Below are 27524 nucleotides of genomic sequence, written 5' to 3'. Positions count from 1 at the left end.
GCATTAAGCATAATCATATAAACGAGATTACGGTTCTTATCAACGTGTGTGTTAAGAGGACTAAATCAGAGTGCCCTAAAATATGTATTAAAAAAGAATTATTCATATACCTTTGAGAATTCATCTTTTTTAAGTTTCATACAAGCACCACGAAGCATCGCTATTCGCTCGCAGAGCTATAAGGTACTGACGAGTTTACGAAGGAAATTCCATGTAAAAAAATCATTGAGTGTTTGACACAACATATTAAACGCACAGTACGCTCTGCGACCACCTTTGGTTGTTCCAGGTCTTGAGAGTTGTGATATTTTGAGACGTGTTTTTAAAACCTGCGGGAGTTTTCCTTAAGGATGTGTTACAATTTCTGGTCTGTCATCTCCTGTGCTCGGGTACTCCTTTCAAGAAGACGAACATACCGGCCTTTTCAAAATAACGTTTATTTGAAAAAGCCGATTACATTTGTAATAATAACAACAATAATAATACTATTCCTAACAATTCTGTTTCTCAAGGCACTTATCAATCGTCATTATTCAAGCCAGGTAGGCTATGTTGTAGACAGGCAGAAATACCGCAGCATCCGAAAACACATTAACTACAGAAGAAGTTTGCATTTCTTTTGATCATGTCCATTACGGCTTTAAATACTAAGGCCCCTAATTCAAATACATCTGCGTCTAAGAACAGTGTTTAATCTCTCGATACCCGCCTATATTTTGATCGTTGTTTCTCGAAAAGATCATGTACTACGCATTTTTTAGGCGGGGAAGTATTTTTGGTCAAAATAATTAACGGGTTGGAGCACAATCCCAAATTACTGTCTCAGTGCGAACTATTCCCTCGCCCCTACAGGAAGAAAAGTTTCTCCTAATTGAATTTGACTTCGAAGATCGTGCTTTTCAAATAAAGATCATTTTTATTAAACTTCCAAAAGACATCTGTCCTGCCCAAGTACTTTCATGTACAGTATGTATTGGAAGACTGCGCACCATGTTCAATTCTGTGTGCACGCCCGTCTGTGTATTTATTATTCTACATCAAAATCATGAGGACACAAAGTTGTCTTTTTCAAATTAAATCTGAACAACCAAATGGGACTCAAATCACCCTTACAGACAAAAAAAAGCATTATGTCGCAAACACTATCTGCTGCCCAACAGGTGAAATGCATTATTGTGCTCTTTAAACAACATATTGTGTAGAGTTTACTACAAAATCGCCCTGTTCTCATATGGAAACGCACTGACGTTAGAAGTTGTTTTTTTTGCAGGATGACAGCAAGTTTTCTATGGTGTTCAGTTCAGCGATATTTCGAGAAACGCAGTTTAGGATAACTCATAAAATACAATCTATGAGGTATAAATCAGGCACATTTATTAGCATGCAATGTTGTGTTATAAACGCTAACATTTTTTCGGACGTGTTGGCAGGACTGTTTATGGACAAGGGGTCTGTAATATCACGTTCTAACTATCTTTTAAACGCGAGGTTACCAGTGCAAAAACATGTTTTAACAAGTGCCACGTAAGTTGAAGAGCAAGCAGTGAATTATTAAAATGTCCTATTTGCATTGTCGTACATTTTTAATATTTGTTATTAATAAGACAAGAACAAATGCAAGTACAGGACATCAACACTAACAGTAAAGACTGCCCATCAGTGTGCGGTGTTCCGAATCTATTGCGAACGCTAGTGTGCGTGGTCTCTTCAGCGTCTGGAGACTCCTCTTTTTTTGTGAGATGGTCCCAACATCTTCCCGTGTTTAGCAGACGCAGAATTAGTCCAACAAATGTATTTGGATGACGGTGTTTCCCACATGAATTTAGATCTGGCACACAATGGGTTAACACTCAGCTTTTGCTCAGAGATTATCCTTGAATTCCGTTTTAAGCACCGGGTTCTGCTTGGGATCAGTTTGGTTACTTTTCTAAAAAGTATTCAACTTTGACCAGCTTATTCTTTTGGGTTAATAAACTTCAGTGGAGCCCTGTCCTGAGCTTGTTACCGTCGCTTTTAAAACACCAGATGCTGGATGCTTTATCAAGTCACGGTTCATAGAAAGAACCAGAACCGTCAGAAACCCTGCCGCGGTTCTCACCTTTTTAAAAGTTAGCACAGACACAAATCACGACACCATCACCACACACAAAAAAAAAATGTTCAATTGCTTTAAAGACAGCTCTGTGAATCGATTAACAGGTCACGGTTTAAAACAACGAACATAGCTGAAATAGTGGTCATGTAAACACTGAAATCTGCCATTTGGTATTTTGACGTTTGAGAGCTGGACTATTTTCTCTATCTCTGTTGTGCATATATGTAAGTAAACTTTCGTCTACGTTGAACTCTCTAAGTTAGGAATATAGTCTTGGCTGTGTCTTTTTTTTCTTCCACCTATGACTGCTGCTACGCCCACTGATCCAGAGTGTGCGACAAAACTTTTACCACCCCTCTGGAGCTGTGCGAGAAGGTGATTCTGACACGAGTCTGGATGGTCTCGCACTTCACAGGAGACTGGGAGCAGCAGACTTGCCCCGCCAGCCCCCTCGACTTCATTTCACCGACTTCCTGCCTTGTAGCTGCAACTCCATCCTCAACGGGAGGAAAAAAAAAACAAAAAGGTGGAAGGAAGAATTTGACGAACTCCTCTAAACAAGGCGCTCAGAACAACAACCCCCCCACATTGCAGCCCTGCTGTGGAGCCTGAGCCTCGCTTGTCAGTGCTCGGGTTTTCCTTGTTCCTAAAATCGAAAGTGCTGCAGGACTGCTCTTGCGGGTGGGGGGGTGGGTGGGGGGAGAGGAAAAAAAAGAAATCTTCTGGTCCCTTTTCTGGTTTATCACTGATGTTGTCGCAGATCCACCACGCTGAGGATATCACCTTCGCCCATCTATTCTTATGAAAGTACAACCGTTTCGCTGTAAAAGAGGATTTCTGGAACACTGGGATAAAACTTTGGATCTGTCCAGGACAGGCGTTTTATCGTGGGTTTTTTTCATGTATTGGAAAAATGAAGTTTTGGCCCCTCTCCCTGAGGGCAATAAACTTTTATCCGAAGGAATTCCAACTAAACAGGTAACAATCGCGTTTGTATTTGCTCCGTACAACAGAAAATAACTTTGTAGCTTAACTACCCCCTTTTATTTCTCTGTAATGTGCGTTATTGTTTTTTTATGTCCCCTTTTTGGGGGGCTAAAATAATACATTTGCGTTCTTGCCATCTTTAAAATAATAATAAAATGACGTCTTACTATCATTTGGATTATTAACGTTAAATATTTTGCAAATCCGAAAATACAAGCAAGCCAATTAGGCAGATTATGTTTATCCATTTGAATGAAAAGCAATAATCATAGGTCTGAATAAGTAAAAACGCGCCGGTTTTGTCTCTCCTTGAATGCTGTCTTAATAGCTGAAAATGTGTTGAGGTTTTATCTTAAAGTGACGCTATAGATCTAGAAATCACTGGCCCTTTCAGGCGTAAAGATCAGCTGCGAGTTCTGGAAATAGTGTTTTTTTTTTTATGAATAGTGTGATTTCCAATCCAACCACTTCACATCGCATTTCTGCTAAGAAAAATTCGATTTTTAATTACTGCCATTAAAAATCAAATTTGCAATTCTTTGGGTGGCCCGATGCCTTTCTGATTGACAGTTGAAATTGACACTCTGGATGCCTCTTATCTTGGCCATTTCAAGCAATTTCTAATTGCAGGTAGTTTATTTTTTCAGTGCCTTGGATTGCATGGGAACTAAACGATTACTATAAGAGGCACGGGTTAAGTGCAGGAAAAAAATCAATCCAAATTCAAATTGCTTCATTAAAAAAGGGGGCTTTTGTTGCAGAGGGTTTAAATGCACAGTAGAAATTCTTATTTATTGTTTTGGGTGGTTTATATAGGGCGCAAAATAACACGAAGATTTAATGTAGGGGAAAGAACCAAAGGCAGTTAACTTTATATTAAGGCACTGTTGTCGAATTTGTCTTGAAGGTAATTTCTCAAGAAATACAGAACACACAAGGATCATCCCGCTGTGTAGAGAGCAAACATTCACAGATAATGGTGAGTAAATATTTTAAAAGCGTGCCGTTCTCTGAATTATTGACTTCTATCTGACATTATGTGATGTTAAGAGATCGATCTGTAATATTTCTCAGCTTCGGCCTGTGTACGTTTTCTGTGAAGCTCTTTTTGATAGAACACGTTTTCTTAAAAAAAAGAATTCACCGAAACTGAAGCCTTTACCGCTTTATGAGACGGCTACGGTCTTTGAATTGGTAGCGGTGCAAAAGACTTTTAATCAATAGCTTTGAAAATCCATCTGTGTTTATGCCGGTCAATGTTGAAAGTATTCGACCCACAGTCCAGCTTGCTCGCAGCCTGGGATACAGCACGTAGATTTTAACTCTGAAAATATAAAGGTTTCTGCAAATACGCATATTCATATTTGGTGTTCTTGTTTTGAGATTTGCCGAAACAATTAGAAACGCGTTTTTCTTTCCGCCTTTTCTTGTGTTCGTCCAGGTTGCGAGTCCGGACGTCTTATGTTAAAACCATCTTCTTGCAAAATGTTTACGTAAATCAGAAACACCGAGAGGAAACCGAAGGTGTCTCCTTTTCACAGGAGACAAAAGCATTGTAGCTATCTTTAAGACTTGTAACACAAGTCGCCAAGGCCTTTTTAAATATAATTCCTCTGGAAAGTTAAAGCTGACTAATATCAGTGGTCTGTGGACTGTCTTGTAGCATGATAGGCGACAGATACGCGACCTTTTGCTCGACTTAGCGTATTAGCAGGCCTGGGTTTTGATGTGATTTGGGGGAGAGGTTTTTACTGCTCATTCTGTCTTGTGCGTGTTTTGAAACATTTGCGTTCGCTTTCCCCCCTCTTGCAGTCCCACTCGGATGGTGAATCTCACCGGTCGACTATGGATAAGGAGGACGCTCGGTCTTCCCCCAGTCCTCCGTCCACACCCTCGATATGTTCTCCGCCTTCATCGTCCTCGTCTGTCCCTTCTACAGGGAAGAACTTGTGTGCCAGTTGCGGTCTGGAAATCCTTGACAGATACTTGCTCAAGGTGCGTTAGTCGTCTGCGACCAGCACACACTGACACCAGCGAAATCCGGAGTGAATCTTTTTTTTTTTCCGGTTGCCTCAGACAGACGGTGGGCTGCGTTATTCCGCTTGCAGTGCCTTCAGTGTCAGTGAAGTTGGAGCAAGCTCATTTTCTCCCCTCTACCGTTCCTTGACCAAATTAAAGTTCCGTAACTGCTGGAATCATGCATTTTATGAGACAAAGAGGAATTCTGTTCTCAAGATATACAGCTATGATCATATACCCCTAGACCTGTTGGACATCATATTGATACTAGGGCCTGGCATCTGAAAAAATGGACCACTGACAACCAGCCTACAGCTGACCTTTCTTGTTCATTTGTTATGCTATTTAAATACGGTTTGGCTTACATTAGATTTGCCTCATATACACTAGCCTAAACCGATATATAAGCTCAGAGGCATTTTGTTTCCCAAATTTAATAGGCTTCTCATATTTTGTTTGATGCTGTACTATGACTAATAATAGGATAATTAAAAGCCATCAGGTCGCAGAGCAACGCCGAAAGCCCGTGTAAAGCTTCTGTTCAAAGTAAGCCTAAATGATTGTGCTAACATGTGCAATCTTAATTAAATCCTATGATTTCGTGATTATTTTACCCTTTATTTCTGCTCTGGCAAGCGACTTGAGCGAACGCCTTAATGTTAGAAGTTAACGGGGTATGTTAATCTTAAACGCCTTACCTAAAATTGCACAGAAAAACAGCTCGCAGAGAGAAACCCGTTGTTTATTCGTTTTATTTGATTACGGGTAGAATCTACACATATGATGAGGCAATGTGTAAAAATGTAAAAAAAAAAAAACAGAGATGCGATGGGCTACCGGGAATCCTACAGTCACTTTACCAAACGGTGCGGTTAACTGATTTTACTGCCCTTCCAAAATCGTTAGATTGTAGTTTTTATCTAGACATATATCCGCTTTCTTTGAAATTCAATGTCAAGCTAGATACCGCCTCCACGCACTTCGTGTGAGGACACAGTTTGTGTGCGCAGGAGGCAGTGTTAGGCATGTAGACTTGAGCCATGCAGGAAAAGCGCTGCACGTATTGTAGGAAATTTCTATATGGATGCATACAGCGTATATATATTGCACCAGATTATACAGTTCAAATATTTTCTTTTACACTTGGCATGCAAATGACTAGCTTTGCTTCATTTTGGATCTGAAATTGAAATGTAAACCATAATGGATCTTAACCCACAAGGCTAACACTTGTTTCTTGCGGGTTCCTTATATGTTATATTTTTTGGGTGATACTTATAGATTGTATATTATTTTTTCTTAACTGCCAACACTATTTCCTATTATAGTCAGCGTTTAGTCTAGTACTATAATAAGCCAAATGATTATATGTCGAATATAGTATAGCGATTGGGCTAAAGTAATATCGAATTTATTTTTCAGGGGTGGGGGTTATTTTTAATGTGCATATATGTAGCCCCACAGGCACTGCCTAAATAGACGGGTCCCTCTTATTCACCTTAGAAGAAGGCGTATTGTTGATAATGATGCTTTTTTTGTTTAAAGTTGAGCGATGGGATTCTGTAAACTCGATTTTATATTTGCAGTAATTTGTTAGCTTCGGTAACTTCATAGAGGTAACGCAACTGTAGTGTCCAAAAGTCAGAGATCAATTCATTCTTTTTGACACATCCTGTAAGGTGATGAATTCGTCATCTCCCAAGTCCAATTTGTCAGATGTTGTTATCTCCATTGCGTACTTAATAAAACGTTCAGTCATTTTTACAGGGACAACGAAAATAACTTATCCATTTTGTATTGCTCTTATATACTGGTTTGGGGGAGAGCTTTTGAAAAACTTCTTTCTTACAAAAAACATTTGCGCACAACTCTCTTTTTTTAATTAAAATAATACAGAAAAGACTTGTTAGGTCTCAGGCGCGTTATTTTTTTTTTACTTGGAGTGCTAAGAGCATTGTTTGTTATTCGCTGTCCTGAGGAGTAAAATGTTTTAACTGCTAATATTTCGTTACTTTGCAGGTGAATAATTTGATCTGGCACGTGAGATGTCTGGAATGTTCCGTTTGTAGAACTTCCTTGCGTCAGCACAGCAGCTGCTACATCAAAAATAAAGAGATTTTCTGTAAAATGGATTATTTCAGGTAGGGTAAGTTTTAAAGTCCATTTCCAAAATATTACAAGAAGACGACTGCTAAACTAAAAACGAACTCGCGTGTCTTTATGCTGTACATTTCTTTTTAAAACCGATTTGCGAGCTCAGCTGTTTTTCTCCATTAAGCACATTTCACTTGCCGTTAATCACTGACGGTTGACTCAGGACTGACTGAAATGACATTTTTTTGGTGCTTGAAGGCAAATTTATTCTTCCTGCTGTCCAAGTTTTATTGAGTAAAATTTCTCAGGTGTCGTGTTTTTCTGCCGCGAAATGGCGCAAGACTCAAAAAGCTTGAAATGTAAGCCTGTGTTTTATACTTAAGTTAAAAGTTAACAAAGCTGCAATACAGACGTTTTGTCGAAGTTTTATCTTCGGGAGATACACGGAAAACCAGCTGTAGCTGTATACAATAACTTGTATTTCTAGGTGAGCTGTAGATTGCGACAGATGGGCAAGTATCTGTGATTGCCGAATGACGAACTTTCAACGTGGAGGACAATTAAAAGAGCAAAATTACCTATACTACGAAAAACAAAACGATTTTTACCTTTCTGAGAAACTCAATGAGCAGCATCACCATTTTTGCTTGGAAATTAAAACCTTCCCTTTAAGATGAACACGCGAACTACAGGTTTGCTGCAGTTTAATAAGCGCTTTACAGGTAATGGGGACTCCCCTCCACCACCACCAATTTTTGGTGGTGGTCCTCGATTTAAAGCGTTTTCTCTAAAGAGACAAATTTGTCACGGGTTTAAAGTTTTCTTGTTTTTATAAGTACTTAGTTGATCAGTTTTAATTCTGTGAGCGTAACACATTGTATGGTGTCTAGCATCATCATTACTGGAGTAAAAACGACTTGAAAAGGCATTTTTTTTGTTCTTTAGAAAATATGTTCTTGGATCTGAAGACAACAGCAGTCGAAATCTCGACTTTACAATCGTGCAGTTTCTGTTTCATTTCTCCCAAGATCGTATGTTGCTATACCGTCCTCACGTTGAGTGGTCTAACTGTAAAATTATATTTTATGGTTTACATTGTTTAGCAAGAATAAGAAATTGACCAAAGCCCAAATACACATTATTCACAAATGCGTCATTAGGACCTTATATGATGTCAATTGCTTCGAGATCTTTATTTTTCTTTTTCGCCTGTGTGAGTTACAATTTAATAGCTAATATAACGATATTAGAGAAATAGACCTGCTGACACACGTAGAAAATCATATACAGATATTGTAGAAATTAATAATCGTTGACGGCATTAAAATAAAGTAATATACTGGACGTGCTAGGTACGAATGGGTTTGTAGCACTCCTCTGTTGATTAGCTTATATTGGCTTCATTGATATACCTTGAGTAAGTGTGCACATAAACATTTTCTCTAAATACCCAATGATCAATACAAATCAATGTCTTAGTTCTACTCTGTGTTGTTGCAGTTCATAGTAGAAAACCATGTGGAACAGTTATTATTTAAAACAGCACTGTTTCAATCGTTACAACACAACTGAGTGGATGTAAAACAGAGACATGCTGATCTGATCTATACAGCAATGAAAACAATTTAATTTCCAAATATTAATGTATTAAAGTGATTGCTCTTACTAAACGGCCGCTTCAGTATCTTCTTTGTACTTTAAAGATTATTTCATAAACGATGTCTCACATCTCAATAAACTATTTAGCACCAGGGTTCTAATGAAACAATCGTGTTTTTGTAATATTTGTAGAAGAAGCTGGACTTTTACTATGTGTTTAATTTCGCGACAATATTGAAATGCCTATATAAGGAAATACATCAATGTAATGCTTATCGCTTTGTACTTTTTAAATTAATGGTATGTTATAGGGAGATTTCAGCTGTAATTTACAAAATGTAACGCTATTAATATTGCCTAGGAAACTTCTGAGGTCCAAAATCAATAGGGCTCAAGCAAATCTTTCATTTTGTCTTACATAGTTGCCCATTCACATCACTGTACCAGAAAAGCCCAGTCAGTCATCTAAGTAACAATGAGAACTCCTGGTTCTTTCGTAAGCCCGTAGTTCTGGGGAACTACTGGATAAGGATGGAAAAAAAGAGCTTTTTGCATTATGAAAAAATTAAGATAACTGCATATTCTCTTATTTTTAGTGGTATTCCACATCAATGATGGCTCATAAGACATTTGCATTAACAGATTTTGGACTATGCTCATGGTAAAACCAATATTAAAACACAAATATGTAGCAAATAATTTACAGAAATGTGTTTTTTTCTATTTTATAGCTTTCATGACTTAGGTTCTATGAAACGATGGAATTCTAAAGTGTGTTAAATGCACATTCACTGAAGAAATAAGGCTGATTTTTTTATTTACTTTCTGATGCACAGAAATCTGGCTTTTTCGTTTTAAAGTTTTGGGGAAAAGACAACAAAAAGATTGGAAGAAAAATAATTAGAAAATGCATTTGTTTGTTCTGGGTAAATATGTTAGGTGAAAAGTGACTTTAAACGTGGTACTGTACTTTGAGTTGCATTAACATTGCTCTTGAGAATTATCCTCTGTGCTTGTTTATAATCTAGAGTGATGCTTCACTACAACTGTTATGAAAGCCAAGCATACCTGTGAGGAAAACCCACAGAACTGACTGACAGCTGGACTTTTGAATTTTTTGCTGCAGACAAATCCAGGGAAAAAAGACAAAAACATTTCACTGCCTTAAGATAATTAAGACTGCAATGTTATTTTAACAAGTCATTAAATCTAATAGCTGATATGCTATGGTATTCATCTTAAAGAGCCTTTGTAAATGTGACATACAGGTATGAAGAGCATTTGGAAGTTCAAACACAAAAATGTAAGCGATATTAGCTGTATGTTTTGATACAAGTGCTGCAGTTATGGAGCTGGTAGTTGTATGATTAACATCACAATACATGGTGTGGGACTGAGAAGCTTCGGAGAGCAGCACTGTTGTTATTTAACTAATAGTAAATATTGTGTTGCAGAAATACATTGATCACTTTAAACGTACGGATGTCTGTGACACACCGGTCTCCGCTTGGTTTACAGAATAGTACTTTCACCAAAGTTCTTAATTATCAAAGGAATTGGGTTAAAGAATGATTCATTATAATTATGTATAGCTTTAAGGGACTGTGTAAAAAAGCAATATTGAGCTGCATTGTAACAAAAGGCCAAAAGGGCTGATACAGGCATGTAAACCATTAGGTGCATAGAGGTATACATTTTATTTCCCAGCAGATGTTATGTTCTTTAATTGCATGAATCTATGTGATTTGCCTCCTATCTGAATAACTGGAGCAGTTGCTTAGTTGGAAGCAAACACGCTTTTAAGGGTTGCTTTGCTTAAGACCTTTCACTTGGCATAGATTGATCTGATTGAAGATCGAGAAACAGGTACACGCACCTTATAGAGAAAAGAAATGGGCTGTGTGCAGCAGTGTTTTATTTTAATTTTCCTAAACTGCAAGGACAACAATTCCTGAATGTCTGGTAATTTTCAGGAGCAAAATAAGTGAAGAAAAAAGGATAGCAATGTCAGCTATACTGTATATAAATCCTGGGGACAGACCTACTTTGTGTACTGTACTGTAGATATAGGCTTCAAATAGGAAATCTCACTGTTACATCTCGATGATTGAATTTACATTTTTGTCACAGAGGATTAAATAATCTCTCTGAAAGTTCAGGGCTTTGAAGGCTGATCTTGTGAGACTCTGGATAGAGTAATATTTTACGTTTCTAAAAAATGAAACTGCCAGTCTAAAGCCATTTATGCTTTGAATCTACAATTTTGTATTTTAACATTCTACATTAATATTAACATCTTTTAACTACATCTCAGCATCTTGAATAAACTACAGTTCTTGTACATTTTTCTTTAATGGCTGTAAAAAGATGCTTTGTATAAAAAACAAAATTAAACTATCTTTGATTTTTTTCCATTTTCTGAAATTGAAGTTCAATCTATTCCGATATAGTAAGTTCTTAAAGTCATTGCCACTTTGTGATCCCTAGTTATTGTGAACAATAATACCAAGAATATTTAAATTACAAATAAACAACAATTCTACATTAAATTATGCCCCTGTCTGAAATAAATGATCTTTTACATCCTTTATTTTTTGTTCAAAATATGGATGATCTTGAATATGTGATTGCTTGGTGTTGTTTTTATACCATAGTTATAAAACAAAGCCTTTTGCAACAGCTAAACATTTAACAGTTGTTGGAGTCAGAACTAGTACTGATGCTCAATTAAAAAAACAATGTGCAATGTGTCACCAACTCTTTATATCTTTTGCTACCTTTTGTATCTTATTTTAAAATAATTTACTTCGTTGTTATAGGTACTGTATTTAGGATCGTTCATGTCAAGTTAAAGAATAAGGCTGCATCATGAATGGGCTGTATATCAGAAGTGAAATTCATTGACTTCCTAATGTATTTTAAAAGCCGTAACAACAGGTTTTAATGGTTTCAAGCTTGAAAATTTGCCTAACAAGTGCTGGGATGCATTTAGATAACAGGAAATGAAAGCAAGGCTCACATCAGGGTTGGAAATTTGTCACAGAATTAAGTCTAAATCGCCAGCTGTTAGTTCTTTTTTCATATTATCTTGAACAGGCCGGTGTACATACAAGCAAACAGACTGAACTGATGTGACATGTCTGGGGGGTTAGGAAAGAATCTGTGATAAAGAAGGGAAAAAGAAAGAAAGAGAAAGAACTATAACCATGTCTTATTGAGGCTCTGGATGGGTGCTTAAAGTGGAAATCGGAAAGAGAAAAAAAAAGTAATATGGAGTTGAGCATATTGCATACACAAGATAAATAAAAAATATATATAAAATGACTGTAATCAGACAAGCAGGAAGGATTATGTCAGAATATAGACATGTATAAATGTATATTATGTAACACTGTGCAGAGAATGATTTTAGTGTTTAGTATTGGTGTCTATTTATGTTTTCCAATGTGTGATTTTAATATGTATGAAAGTATGCCTATGCATGCATCTGAGCACGTACAGTATTTTACATTAATCCACCAGCAGATTTAGAGATATAATGAATGGATTCCAAGTTTCATTAAACTTTTGACGTTGAGTTTTATAAGGAGCTGTAATCTTATCAAGTGGATATGTATTCTATTAGAAGGTTTTAACCACTGAAATATTGTGATCTTGTGTCTAGTTCTCCGGTTTGAAAGTATTGTTTTCTGGGTGATGGATGGAGTGATCAGTATTGATTTGGTGTTTTTGAGGGTGACGCGTAAGAGCCAGATATCACCAAGTAGACATCGGGACAGGGAGAGTGGGAAGCTGCTATTCATAAAAAGTTGATGTTTTTTGATGACTTTTTTCCAGAACTGTTGGATTGGAGAACACAGTGAGATGGCATGGAAGTAATTGTCAGAAATCTCTAAGGTGCATTGTCTGTATTTAACTGATTCAATATAACTCTGTGTTAAACATTTTTGTTCTATGAATAACTTTAAATTGAATTAATTATATTTTGATATTTTTAGTAATAGAAAACGTGTTGATATAGATTTTAGTCTGGAAATTTGCATCTGTGGTGATAGAGTGATAATTTTCCCATCCCTTAGTGGGAAGGGTACATGGTCTCATCTCTTATTTTATACAGTTTGGATAACAATTTTTTTAAATTAGATGTTCATTTTTTTCTAACAGTGGCGATGGTTGCAGAGGGTTATATATAATATTCATCTTGGTCTTCATAACATTTTTCAATTCAAATATTACACGTCATGTTTTTCTTTGATGCCATACTTTTGGCTCAGATCTGAGAAACTGAGGAGGGTATTATCCCCCAAAATGTGTTGTAAATGTGAGATTGCTTCTTGTCTCCATGGAATAAAAATAAATGATTATTTGTTTATCGGGAAATCTGGATTGAGCCAAATCACTCACAAAGTGTCGTTAGAAAAGTAGTGATTGAATTTATTTTTCACCAAGCCAACAGACTTGTAGAGACTACAGAGTTTTGTTAAAGAGTGTGATGCCTTATGGATTTGCTGAGAAACCATGAATAACCACATTCTACTTGTTCGGTCCTAATCAAGGGATTATGTTGTTGGTTTGGGCAGATTCAATTATTAAGTATTGAAGTTGATTTGCTTAATAATAATGTAATTTATTAGGTGCACCAAATTCATTTTCTTTCTGTAATATATGCCAATTTAATTTGAGGTTATGTGTTATTCCAAACTGTAGTAATGAGAGAATCTTTTTGATTTTGAATTTTGATTCACAGTTACTTGTGGGGGTGACAGGGATCATTGTGGACAGGAGGTTAACTGTAGGTAATATGTTCATTTTGATAGCGGCCATTTGTCTAATAATAGTAAGTGGAAGGTTCATCTAGCGGCTCAGATTGTGTTCAGGGTTTTGCCAAAGGGGGTCGATTATGAGATGAAAGAACTTTTACAGAAATATTGCAAGAAATATTGATTCCAAGGTATCTGAATTTGCTAGAAGGGACAGGCATCTTTTCATAAGTAATATAAAAAAAAAATTTTCCAGTTTGTGGAGAAGTCAGATATATTTGAAAATATGTTGAATATTATGATGGTTTCAGGAAGTGAAACAGATGGATTTTTTCAGCTGTTTTGAAAAAAAAAAGCTAAATCGAATAAAGGTTTTCTAATTTAGCAGACCTCACCCCCAGTTAGTATGGATTTAAGGCAAAATGAGTTGATCGATTTTGTTTTGTACGTAAGTCTTAAGCAGTTAGAACAATTTTGGAAAACGTTCTTCTACAGTGTAGAAAGAAATGCAAACTCTGGGCTGTAAACTTTTTCTTAATCATTTAACTTAGAGTACAATGCAAAAATGTGTCATTTTTCTATGTCTGTTATTTTGTACACTGCAGTTGAACTTCCAATAACATGGCATAGACTGCTTGGTAGATTGATTTCATTCGTTAAAATGAGAAAACTCAGTAGTAGGATTCTATTTCTTTGTCTGTTTCCATGGTGTTGTCAGACTCCAAAAATGTAGTGACCTGTGAGAATCCTCAGCAGTTTGAGACCAAAGAGAAACCAAAATCTTTATTTTGTATTGAAACGTGTCCAAAAAATGGAGAAATGAATTCCAGTGTGGTCATAGTAAAGACATGCAGGTATTTCCTTCCACTCGGCTTATGAATTGCTTGTTAGAACTTTTTCTGTGTGAAACTGTAAAAATTTAACGTTGAAAAATTAAATATTGTGACATTTGTGCTGCTACGTGTATGTAAATATTTACTAACCGTAGCCTGAACTACAATAATATTAAAATATGCTTATTTTTGTATTTTAGAATTTTAGACAGTCATTTGATGACGAACTTTAATTTTAGTGTAAAATTTATTCTGCTTCCTAATGGAGCAGAAACAAAACAAGGCATCAATACAAAGCCCTTTGTTTTAGCATTGTGTGCCTCGGTATTTTGCATTAAAACTAGTGATATAACGAGAACCCTTGCATGGAAGTTCTCCGATGCAGAGCAAGGCCAGCCAGGATGAAAGATGGTACTGTATCCACGCATTGTGAAAAACCTGCTGCGCTAGTGTTCCTGCTGGAAAGAAAGTGTTTAGATGCTTTTAATTTACGCCATTTTTGGCTTAGCTGAGGGGATTGGCAGGTTGGGTAATGACATGGAATTGCAGGAAACTGGGCAGGTTTTGCCATGCACCGTGCACACAGGATACGAGTGTATAACAGAACTTACATCCTGCATGAGAAACCTTATGCAGTGATGGCAGGAACTGCGTTGAACAGAAAGCCCACACATGTGGTACAAAGATACCTACAATCAAGCACAAACCCATTCCAGACAACCTGGATCGAAACCTGATGTGACTTGATATCCTGTCTGATACATGCAAAACCAAGGCAGCGCAGAGAGGGGAGAGTGCAGTCTCCATGCAGGCAAGTGCTGTGAATAGCAATTCATTTATCAGGCTGCTCGTCATCAATGGGGCCTTTGTAGCCATAGTAATCATTTTACATGTAGGAATTATGCTCGGCAAGCCAGTGGATAACCCACATTCAGTTCCAGCATCAGCTCTCTGGGTTCTTCAAACACAGCATGAAACTACTGTGCGTCTTGCATATTGTTTTCAAGATTCAGGGACCGAATGCAGATCTATGCCAGTATTGAAATACCGAAATAAAAGAAAACTACTGTATATGAGGGTGGTTAGCTTAAATACCGATAGCATGTTAACTACTGTATATTTAATTTTAAAGTGTTGCACAGAGACTATGCATGAAATCCTCTTTCTAAGAGGTAAATCCATAATATCCGATTGTTTTAACTTATTTATACTGCTCCCCTGCGGTTCTGTGCTGTTGGTGTGTATTTTTAACTGTGACCCTCACAAATCTGCATTCTCCACATACCTCCCCATCCTGAAGCTGCTAACAGCCGCTCTCTGGGCGTGTCCCCCGGCAACGTTTCCCACTGCTCCGGCCGCTGTTCCCTGGCCTCTTCCCACTCGAGTCTGGTAAACCGAGGATCCCACATGGGAGCTGTGGAGGAATGCAGCTGAAAAATGAATGTTCTCATTAATTAAACAGCCATTACAAATACGCAGGAGCATGTAAGCTGCAAGGAAGCTAACGTGGCTAAAAGAGGATTTCTTTTTATTGACAGCTGTGCAGAAAAGTAACAGAAATAGGGGGGAAGGTGGGGGAAAGGTGTAGTGCCCCCTAGTGGTCACTTTTAGAACTGGCTCCCAGCTGCTGTCTTGCTGTCAGGCGGCTTTTTCACAAATAGCGTAGCTTGACATGGCGGGCTTTTCGTTGGCCACAACGAGGGAAGAAATAAGAAAGGATACAAATGAGAGGAAGCCATTTGGCCCATCTGACTTGTTTGTTGTTTTTTTCCAGTAGCTTATTGGTCCATAGACCTCATCCAACCATTTATTGAAGGAAGGCAGTGTTTAATAATAATAATAATTAATAATTCCTTACACTTATATGGCACTTTTCTGGAAACTCCACTCAAAGCGTTTTACAGGTAGTGGGGAATCCCACTACCACCACCAGTGTGCAGCCCCACCTGGATGATGCGACGGCAGCCAGAGTGCGCCAGTACTCTCCCCACACACCAGCTCTCAGTGGGGAGGAGAGCAGAGTGATAAAGCGAGTTCAGAGATGGGGATTATTAGGAGGCCATGACTGGTAAAGGCCAATGTATGGGTAGGGTGTGAGTCTCAACTACATGGCTGGGCAGGTACATATTCCCACAATCCTTCGTGTAGGGAAGTGCTTCCTGCCCTTGGCTTTAAATGCACTTTCCCTTAGCTTCCAAAGATGCAGAGTGGGATTCACATGGGATCTGGAGTAGAAAAGAAATGTCATGAAATGTGACACGCAATTTTTTTTTCTCTTTCAATGCAGAATTGTTGGAAAAGTGAATTTAAATGGCAAGGAAGAAATAATCACAGTAACGCGGTGTTTGTATTCGAGTTCCAAAACAGCATCTTCTCATTAATGAAAAACAGTGGGCCCGTTGGTAAAAAAACCCGACATTGAGCACGGACCATGGGCTACCAACCGTCATTCCTCTGATTGCTTGAGTTTTTTTTAATTAATACCTGTCTCAGATACCTTACATCCTATTCTCAAGCTTCATCTTTAATTAAATTATTGATAATGCATTGCCTCCCACTCCCCCCCGGACCCCTTTACACAACCCGGGACACTAAGCCCACTTTTCAATGCAGGGAAATAATTGTCAGCTCTGAATTACTTTATGCTCAATAGCACAGCAGAGTTAACTACAAGACAGAATATGACATTCAGAGACAGTATATTTTAGTGAGTTATACTTCTATGGAGACATTTCTCAGATACCATTTTATTCCAGTGCACAATGCGCCCTGTTTGAATTTGGGAAACTCTTCCAGGCTGACAAAGTAACTTAACAAGGTTTTATAGAAACTCTAGAGGTTTTGCATTGCAACAGTTATGCCTCACAATGACAAGAGTCTTGACTCTTCATCTGGCCAAAGGATGTAAAAGGCTGGAGTGTGGGAAAAAAAATGAACATTATTTCCTTGGATGCTGACTTCCATAGGCACCGTTTTATAAAGTGAACCAAACATGTAGATTCTTTAAACATTTCATTTAAGAAAAACACTACTTTCCCACAATTAAAGTTTTGCATTTTAGGACTCCCATACTCTTTTGTATTTTTTTGTAGATGCATTTCAAAATATTTCTGCACCAGTACTTCAATCCAAACAACCCTCTATGAGAACACAGACAAATGTTGTCATTTTGGCTCTGAATATGCCGACATGGCAGCAGTGACTTTGCCAAAACGTTGTCTTTTCTTTTTCAGATACTGTATGTACATGTCTTTCTCCTTCATAAGAAGTTAAATATGGCTTTGTCCAAGCCATTGTTTATGACATGCTGTTTATAAGAGCCTTTCGTTTTTGGAGACTGGTTTTTGTGCCCATGAGACAAGGGGGAAAAATGAAATCTGCGTAAAATACATCAACTTAATCGCCACAATTGCATTTTCTTCTCTACATTTACAGACTGAGACAGATGTTTAGGCCAACAAGGAGGGAAGTCCATCTGCAGACGATTAGCGTAGCTGCATTTTGCTTAAAACCTAGCAACTGCTGCAATTTCATCCAAGTTTCGTTTAATTTATCTCGAAGTTTTTAAGGTACTTTGATTAGTAAACTGTAATTATTATTTAAAAGAAATAACATAGCATTTGCTAATTCAGGCCAGATGGAGACAGTACATATTATTATGTGTGTAATTCAGATACGTCTTTTCTCCCCCCTCCTGCAATTGTGCCCTGCAAATTAAAGCCCCTTAAATGAATAAAATTAAATGGAAATACACAACTCCTACTTCTTCAGCTCCTAAACAGACAAATCAGGCCCCACCCTGACGTATGTTATTTACTATTCCTCACTCTTACAGTGACAAATTCCAATTCACATTTTTTTAATTTAGTAATGACAGAAAATTCTGACAATTTATGTTCCCACGTGCTTGATAAGAGCTGAAAAAGTGATGTCTTCGTATTTATTTTTTGTTCTGCATGAGAATGTCGGTTTGAAAGTGTACAAAATATTCAGCAAATGCAGCAATCATAAAACATATTGTGAGTTTGTTTTTACATGGTGGGAACCTAGGTTTTCATTGGCAGTAAGAGACGTGTGCAGCTTGGTGCCAAAAGAGCTAGTGAACATTTCGCATTTCACAACGAAACAATTCTCCACTTCTCTCAGACATAAACGGGAAGCAGGATTAACAAATTGAAACACAATCACTCCAAAACTCTTACGCGTTTTATATTATAAGAAAATATTATCTTCCAAAAGATATGCTACGGTGATAACTGCTGAAACAAAATACCAAACTTATTCTTTAAATACAGTACAAATCTACTTTTGGTTTTTCTTCTTTACTGCACAAATCTTTCTTGTTTCAGTTTAGCCATGTGTAGATCATGCACACTATTCTAACATAGTCACATGACAGGAAGCCAGCGTGCAGGTGTTTCCAGTTTAGAGTAGAAACCACCTTTGAGCTTGGGCCCAGTCGTTGCCACTTGAAGCTAAATCTTTTCCCACGTGTAGGGTTTTATTCCTTCACTGGAATACCTTCAGGGTCAATGAGGGACTGTCAATCAGTCTTTCAGACCCAATCTAAGAAATTCTAGGATTTGTTTCTTGAATTTAAAGCGTAACCCCTTTGGCAAGTACAAGCATTTTGCTTTTACAGTATATAAGTACTTCATAGAGTAATAAGAGGTCAAAGCAAATTATTGCTTTGTAGGTAGCCCTATCTGAACAACATTATTGCCAATTTTGAATTGCTGAGTTACACTGTGAAATAGTTGCAAACTGTGTACTTCCGTATTTTAAACAACAAGTTCCGTTGAATTCCCGTTTTTTCAGAAATGGAGATTTTATCGTCATTCCGGTTGTTGCTGTTGCTCTCATTTCCATTTGCGGCGCAGGGTTTTAATCTGCGTTGTGTTCTCTCTCGCAGTAGGTTTGGTACAAAGTGCGCCCGCTGTGGGCGGCAGATTTATGCCAGTGACTGGGTGAGAAGGGCCCGGGGAAATGCCTACCACCTGGCCTGCTTTGCCTGCTTTTCCTGCAAGAGGCAGTTGTCCACGGGGGAGGAGTTCGGGCTGGTGGAAGAGAAGGTGCTGTGCAGGATCCACTACGACACGATGGTAGAAAACCTGAAACGAGCAGCAGAAAGTGGTGAGCAGAGGAGGAACGTGCCCCTTTTATTCAGAAGACACAGATTTTACATCACTGATTATACCTGTGACATGTACTGCATATGTTAAGTGTCTTCAAAGTTTCAGATCTTTGGCTCTTGTCTGTCTGACGGTGCGGTGGCTCTGTGGCTAACGCTCTGCGCCTGTGGCTCGAAGGTTGCCAGTTTGTATCCCGCGGCCGGCAGAGGAATCCTACTCCGTTGGGCCCCTGAGCAGGGCCCTTAACCCCAACTGTTCCAGGGACGCTGTATAAATGGCTGACCCTTTTGCTCTGACCCCCAGCTTCTCCCCCTGTCTGTGTGTCTCAGGGAGAGCAAGCTGGGGTATGCAAAGAGACAAATTCCTAATAAAAGAAAATTGTATATGGCCAATAAAAGTGATCTCATTTTCTTTCACCATATTTCCCAGAATTTATTATTGATTGATATTTAGTTAATTCCTACACTGAATGCGTTTCTCAAAAGTGGCTTAGATCTTTTTAACAAGGCAAAGCATACTGCATATGCCTTATACTTATACTCCATGGGTGATCTCTAGTGAGAGCTTGTTTTAAGTATCATAAAAAAAGAATAAGTCTGTCTGTCTGTCGTTCTCTTGCCTTCATAAGATATGTGTGAGGCAGAATTAAAGATGCCTTCATATGTTCTGTTTCTAATGTTGTGAAATCAGCCACAGCAATTCATTTTGTATATTTCCCATTGTTAAAAACTATGTAATTCAGGTTTGTTCTATGTTCAAAGCTGTTGCCTGTCAAATAATATTTTAGTTTCTATTTTTTAATACAAATTTGCCTTGCAAATTCTGTCGTAAGTGCTTCGAAAAATGGTGCTTGCACAGTATGTGATTTAATAAGTATTAAATTAAATAGCTACTGTATTTAAACAGGGGTGCTTTTCTCTGAAATGTCAGATTCTGAGAGTCTAACTGGGGCGTTTTCTTTGTCTGATGTTAAGGCAGTGGGATCACGTTGGAGGGAGCTGTCCCATCGGAACAAGACAGCCAGCCGAAGCCGGCGAAGAGAGCGCGCACGTCCTTCACGGCCGAGCAGCTGCAGGTGGGCTGTGCCAGACGTTGTGATCTAACATGAGCAGAGAAACAGGCCCGTGTTGCTAACGCTGTGCTCTCATCCCAGGTGATGCAGGCCCAGTTTGCGCAGGACAACAACCCAGATGCACAGACGCTTCAGAAACTCGCCGACATGACGGGGTTGAGCCGCAGGGTTATACAGGTGGGAATGTGCGGCGGTCAAGGACAGGGAAACTACGAATGAGAGAAATAGTGAAAACAGCACCCACTCCCATTCATAGAGCCACAGTGCTTCCTTCCATTCTGGCACTTTATGAAACCCCAATCTAAAATGATTTCTCCTGATCTAAAACAGGCCTTCAGCAGGACAAATTTCTCAATTGTTTTGACCTCCTCTATGTGTCTGAATTGGTCATGGCAGTGTAATTTACATTTGGTATCAATGAAATTCAATAATAGAGTATGTAGGCCTGTGAGTGCTGTTTTTCTTCAGCTATTTTCCTCCTGTAGCAAACTGTGTGCATTTATCCTGCCTTAAGCCAAACCAAATAAACATGTGGAAACACACCCTTTTAAAGGGTTACTGTGAAATACAATAATTAGAGCACTATAAAGCAATTAAAGTAAAATCACCATAAAGAAGGAGGTAGGGTTAATCATGATGTAATTTGTACGAAACTATTGCAAAGCACAACACAACTCACAACACAAACATGAGAAGCTTTTCTCCAAAGTATTGACATTTGTAAACCTTCTTTGCAGAATTGCTAACCTTGAAAAAATTCTTTAGAACAACTGAAAAACAAATTAGAATGTTACTTAAGGGTTTAATCTACATTGAAACATTATATTGCACAATTACTAGGTTTTAATCCTCAAGAAAAAAAAGATGGAAAGTTGTGTCCTGATATAAAGTCTAGCAAACTTCATGTTCCAGTCCTTTAACTTATATCTGGTTTTAGTAAGCGTGTACTCTGTTATTGAGTTTTACTTATAAGTAGGGCTGCAAACAAGACTTTGTTCCTTCTTTTTCTTTGTTTTGTATTACAATTAAAGGTGTCTGCCTATGATCTATTTTATGAAAGAAATGATCAACATCTGTCAGCTTAATTGTTACTGGAAATGTTGCATTATAGGTTTGGTTTCAAAACTGCAGAGCAAGACACAAAAAACACACGCCCCAGCACAGTGGACCTCCCCAGGGGCCACCTCAGTCCAGGATGCCCCCCTCCCTCCCAGAAGACATTCATTACTCCCCCTTCGGCAGCCCCGAGAGAGCCCGCATGGTAGCACTGCATGGATATATTGAGAGTAAGTAAGGTTATCTGTGCATCTGAGAGATTGCTGCTGGAGTCATAATCCCCGTCGCTCATGTGCAGAAAGGACTCTTTTAATTCTGTGTCACAGTGTGCACATCTTTAGAAATATAAGAACAGATCTCTTGCTTAAAGGCAAAGGCTTGTGTACCCTGAGTAGATAATAAGAAAAAAGAATTCCAATGTAATTAATGACATAATTGTTGTTTTAACGTAAAATTACCAAATAAGTTACAACGTATAAAAATCACTTAACAACATTTCATATTAATCCTTTAAGTTTTCTGAAAAAAGTACGAAGCTTGTCCTTCAGTAGTCCTTGTTCCCCAGAGGGTGTCCAAACAGTTGACCGCAGCTGCCCACGGTCCAAGCATAGTGGGTTTAATTAGTAAATTGTGTTCAATTGATTTTTTTTTTCTTCTGTCTACTTACCCAAAATTTCCACTGGAAGGGAGTCTGGCTCTGTGTTTATTGTAAAAGTAAAATGTCTCATCAATGCGGTCATTGTCTGAGTTTCCAGTTATGTAAAGCTTACAGGCCACTGCGGCAAGAGCAAAGTCATGCTCAGACATCCAGAGCTGTGAACTCCAGCTTCTATCAGTGCAGTCGAATGGGCTCAGTGGGTAGACCAGCAGTCTCTGGACTTGTGAAATGCAAAAAGGATGAGCCTTCGTAGCTAATGAAATGCCAGTCCTGTAACAGTTTTAGGTGTCATTACAAGTAAGTGCATCGACCTGAACTTTTCTCACTGGTTTCCTCCACAGGTCACCCGTTCTCCGTGTTGACTGCACAGACTCTTCCTCACCAAGCCCTGGCTCTTCCTCAGCTGCCACTCAGCCGCTAGCCCACTCTGAGACAGCCCAACCCCCCCCCCCCACCCAGAACTCTGTCAGGAACCGTGGGGCAATGGCGAGAGGCTAGCCGCGCTCCGCCTCCCCCCCCCCCCACCCGAGCCTCTTCAGCGTGGCTGTCTGGACGCCCCAGCGAGAGACACCCCTGGATTTCCCTTTCTGAGAAGATTGTTTCAATTTCAGTGGTTCATATGCAAAACGGAAAAAAAAAAATCTCCTGCACAACAAGGCATGTTGGTTTGAGAAGGGAGAGACAGCCGCCGAGGCCCTGCCTGTGAGACAACCCACAGCCGGTCTTCAGCCCGCGGAGTTGTGATTTTCCCCAGCAGCAGCAAGTTCCTCCTGGATTTCTTTTTCATCAGCAGTGCCTTTTTTTGGTTTCACCCTTTCCTTTTTCCCCCGCAAAATGCCTTTGCCCCAAAGAAATATACGAAAGCTCATTGTGTGGTGTCCGTCCGGTAATTCGGCAAAAAGCAAAAAGTAAAAGACAAAAAGCCAGTGAAGTGAAAGATAATCGACCGTGGCCCAGGAGGTAAGTTGGCCCTGGCCAGGTGTGTGACTGACGCAGGTAAAAGGCTTCAATTTACAATTTATAGAAGACTGTGAGAATCGACACTACAACACAAGATCTACTGGAGCTCCCCTTTGCAAAGTTACTTTTTAAGCTAATCTTCTACTGCCTTTGGCTTGACGTATCCTGGTTTGGGTTTAGAGAGATGTAGCGCATCAAACAATACCTTCCGAAACATAAATCTGTCAATAGTTTTGTCTGTGTTCCTTAAATGGGAAGATTTTGAAATCTTGTAATCCTATTGATTATTAGAAGGATTTCCCATAGATTGTCCTTAATTCAGAGGTTTGTGTGACTACTCTAGCCCACTACACAAGACATCTTCAATCTGTAGATTGGCTTAATTTCTTTTGAAACATTTTTATTTTCGTCAGTGAAATCAGCATTTTGGGAAAAAATACAACTCCATGCATTAAAGTTTAGAAATACTTTCCCGTAACTTCAAATCACAGAGAAAGTATTGTGTTCCAAATATCCTGGGTGTTGCTTTGCATAAAAGGCCCGTGGTCCTTAGGATTACACATGCTGCTGTAGCATTGACTGAATGTAGCTGATTACTTGTTTCACTAAGTGTAGCAAAAACTGCCTTCTGCACTAACTAGCCCTCAGCAGAGGAGGATCAGTGCTGTAGGCATTATTATTGTCTTTAATTATGGTACACTCATTTTACAAGGACACAGACAAACCATACCCGCTCGCTTTTTGCTCTGAACTGTTTGAGTTTTTTATGACAACGCTCTTAGTAAATTTTCTTCAAAAGTGACTGTCAAGAGGAAATTGGAAATCTCTTGAAGAAAACAAATGTCAAACCATATACCACATTTCTTTTCTTTTACCTGTAAATTGCAATTAGTTTTGATTAATAACAACAAAAAGCACAGGTAGTGCCTCTTTTCACAACACTGAACGTTTTATGTTCTAAATAAACAAGTAGTTCACTAATACTCTAGTTTTAAATAAATGTATAAAAGTACATATTGAGGGCACCTACAGTTATTAACAACCAATTATCTGTGCAGATTAAAAGCTTGTTTATTCAGCAACAATATAAAATGCTACCAACCTTAGGTTTCCTTTTTGAATCAATGGATGTTTGAATGATTGAGCATTTGTATTTATTAAGCATGAATGTTTGTATGTATTTATGAATGTTTGTCACATAACTCTATGAGAAAGACTCAGTCGCAGCATTGTAAGGTGAACCAAAAAATAACTATTTAAATAGACTTGCTGAAGATTTTCAAAATCATGTGATACAGAGAGACTGCTCAAAAACAGGGCCACATTTGGTGCCTAAACGAGTGTTCTACAGAATAATGCAGAATACAATTTTAAGCATTATATAGACTGAACTCAATTTCTAAAGTTACAAAACACTACGTAAAGCTGTTCAGTGTCTTTAGTGCTATTTGCAGTTGTGGACAAAAGCTTGCTGAGCCTTTTTGGAAAAGGGGGAGTAGATGTTTTTCCACTCAAAGATTCTTGTAGGGTATTTGTTAAATGTTTATTTCTTGATTATAGTCTCTTAATCGGTATTTAGATTGAATGAAAGTTTTCTTTGCAAAGGGTTCTGCAATCCTGTCCATGACTGTGTGTTTAATTCATACAAAAAAGTGCCATTACAACACATTGTAGACAATATCAACATTCCAGGAGGGGAAGAAAGATCTCCAAAATGCAACTAATTAAAATGTAAAAAAGCACAATGGTGGGTTTAATTAGTTTGGAAGGGGTTTAAAAATTCTTGGACAGAAATCATTCTCCTAAAAGGTGTCTCTGGAAGCACTTAAAGGTTCCTGCCAGGCAGAAGGGAAGCCATTTGTTTGAAAGATGCAGCACATTAATATCATCATTAAAACATTTGCAGGGTTAGAGACCATCAGCTGATAAACTGAAAAGCCTGCAGCTTAGCATTCCTGAAATGGGATTTGGCAAAAACTACTAATCAAAACATTTGCCCCTGAGAAAGAAAGTATGGTTTATTTATCTTTAAAAAAACATTGAACATTTGGTCCTTTGAAGCAATTTCACAAACCCTGTAAGAAAGTTGTCCCTGTGCTGCAAACAGTGTAAACAGGATGAGCTGATAAAGCTATCCTTCCATTCTGCTGGTCAGCCTGCCTCCTCCTGTCAGCCTGCAGGAATTTATCACATTGCTTCTTGAAGGTTACATTTTGTAATTCATCCAAGCTAAGTACCACTTTATTATGAATGTGACCAGTGCATTTTTAAAGCAGATTGTATGTCACATATTATAAATGTTGGATTACAACAATTCACCTCGGCTGTTCAGTGGGAATATCAGCAATTTAAACAGGGAAACAACTGCAGTTAGGTTTCCTGCTCTATCTCAGAAGAGACCTAAAAACCAATGTGGATTATTATACAGGTCCGAAGCCTGTTTTGGAAAATGCTTTCATGCTTTCAAAACCGATTTATATGGCTTATCTGTATAACTGCAGTGGCTAAGATGTAATTGATTTAATGTATAGGAGCTGATTGAACATTTTGAAAACATCTCAATTCTCCTAGCTTGAGGAATCTGCGTAATGCATTGAATTATTGAAGTGAAATTGATTGAAATTTTTCAGAATAACTTGTAATTAAAAGGACTTTTTCCAGGACATGTATTTTTTTACTTATCTTTCGGGATTTTACAGTGTTTGTATTTTCCACAAGTAGCATTACAATGTGCTCAAAAGGGATAAAAACGGTACAGTAAAAACATCTTTCTGTCATAAAAGCAGGCCGTCCAGTAAGCACAGTCTCTGCACTAGGCTAAATTTCTGTTCTTATCAAGGTTGGATGTAAATAGTTGTTTTTGGCAGTCTTTGTGCAAAGCAGATGACTGCATTTGTATAAAGCTGTAACTTAGCATGTCTTGGCTTTAGAACTAAAAGTCCTAACCTGTGATGCCAGGGAAGACAAGACATCATTGTTCCATATTTATTGAAAAAGTAAAACACATGTAAGCACTTTTTTTCAAATGTCTGTTTTGTTAAAAGAAAAAAAAAGTTGGATTTCAATTATTGTGCATTGTAAATGTTTTTTGTGTACCTAATGCAATAAAAATGTTAAAACATAAATTTGACTGTTTCATACTTACAAAAACAAGGATGAAATGAGGATTTGCTTATTCATCTCTTTGAATTTTGAAGTCACGAATTTCATTTTAAATTTTAATTCTGATACGATTGTTTAATTAAAAAACAAGAGTCTAGTCTGTAAATACAAACAATAGAACCTTTCATGTATTTAAAAAAAGTGGGTCCTACCATCTCATTAGATCTTGGATGGGAATTTTCCAAACAGATGCTTACTGTACATGCATTTGTTTGTTTGCATCCAAACTAATTTTAAATGCAAGATATGTAATAAAATAATCTAGGCAGTGTACAGTAACAGTGTTCTACCCAGTGCTAGCCAGAGCATGTAATAGATCATTATATATGCAGTGTGATTTAAAAAGATTGTCAAAGAGGGATAAATATATATATATATAAACATTGCTAAAAGAAAACATTGTTGAAGTTGAAATACTACAAAAAAATTAGTCTAAATTAAATTATTTGCAACGCTTGCTGAATGTTTACCATTCACCAGCAGATTATATACTGTTATCCTCAATCTCTGTCATAAATAGCAATTGTCTTTAAACACAATTAGCCATTTCGTGTAGCAGGGATGCACAGGACTTTAGAAGTACACAAATGGCTGGTATCTTGCTCTCCCGTTCCCGAACATATACTTTCTGAACTTGTCCACACCATCACACATGATATAGAGACAAACTTCCAGAACTTCATGTTGACGTAGATAACACCTAATAAACATCATTTTTAGATAAATTCATCAACCGTTCTTTATTCACAAGCAATCACAGTTCAGTAGGAATGATCCTTGCATGATCCTTGAAGTACCTCTTTTAAATATAAATCACCCCGTTGTAATCTATGCCATGCAAATGACGGGAAGCAATCATAAGCACATAACTTTATCGCTAGGCTGTTCATGGGTCACTGTACATAATAATAAGTTTCCACTGCTGATCAGTGTCTAGTATCCGAAAGGAAAGGAATGGCATGTACCTAAATGGGATTGATTTAGTATTGCAGCCTGAGTCCTGTTCCAACAAGAGCATGGTCACCATGACAGGCAGCGCTTAGGCAATGATTCTGATCTCACAGACCCAAGCTTCATGATTAAACCACAATGTTGTG

The 27524-nt window shown here is 38.1% G+C and overlaps 1 protein-coding gene across 2 annotated transcripts; it reads left to right on the top strand.

The window, feature by feature from the left end:
• The first annotated feature begins 639 nt into the window (after positions 1 to 639).
• Positions 640 to 26390, top strand: lhx6a (LIM homeobox 6a). Of its 2 annotated transcripts, none has more exons than XM_088615485.1 (9): positions 640 to 3073; positions 3990 to 4061; positions 4895 to 5077; positions 7121 to 7242; positions 19300 to 19520; positions 20494 to 20594; positions 20673 to 20768; positions 21723 to 21877; positions 22647 to 26390. In XM_088615485.1, exons 1-8 carry the CDS (start codon positions 2897 to 2899, stop codon positions 21873 to 21875), a joined length of 1125 nt encoding a protein of 374 aa, XP_088471611.1. In that variant the 5' UTR covers positions 640 to 2896; the 3' UTR covers positions 21876 to 21877; positions 22647 to 26390. The 2 variants fall into 2 exon arrangements, with proteins under 2 accessions (XP_088471611.1, XP_088471609.1); XM_088615483.1 differs by having other exon boundaries at positions 643 to 3073; positions 21703 to 21877.
• Positions 26391 to 27524: the final 1134 nt, after the last annotated feature.

Source organism: Lepisosteus platostomus, chromosome 21, assembly GCF_059453375.1.
Source record: "Lepisosteus platostomus isolate fLepPlt1 chromosome 21, fLepPlt1.hap1, whole genome shotgun sequence".
Lineage (NCBI taxonomy): Eukaryota > Metazoa > Chordata > Actinopteri > Semionotiformes > Lepisosteidae > Lepisosteus > Lepisosteus platostomus.
Note: the sequence above shows the minus strand (reverse complement) of the source record. Positions and strands in the feature narration are given on the sequence as shown.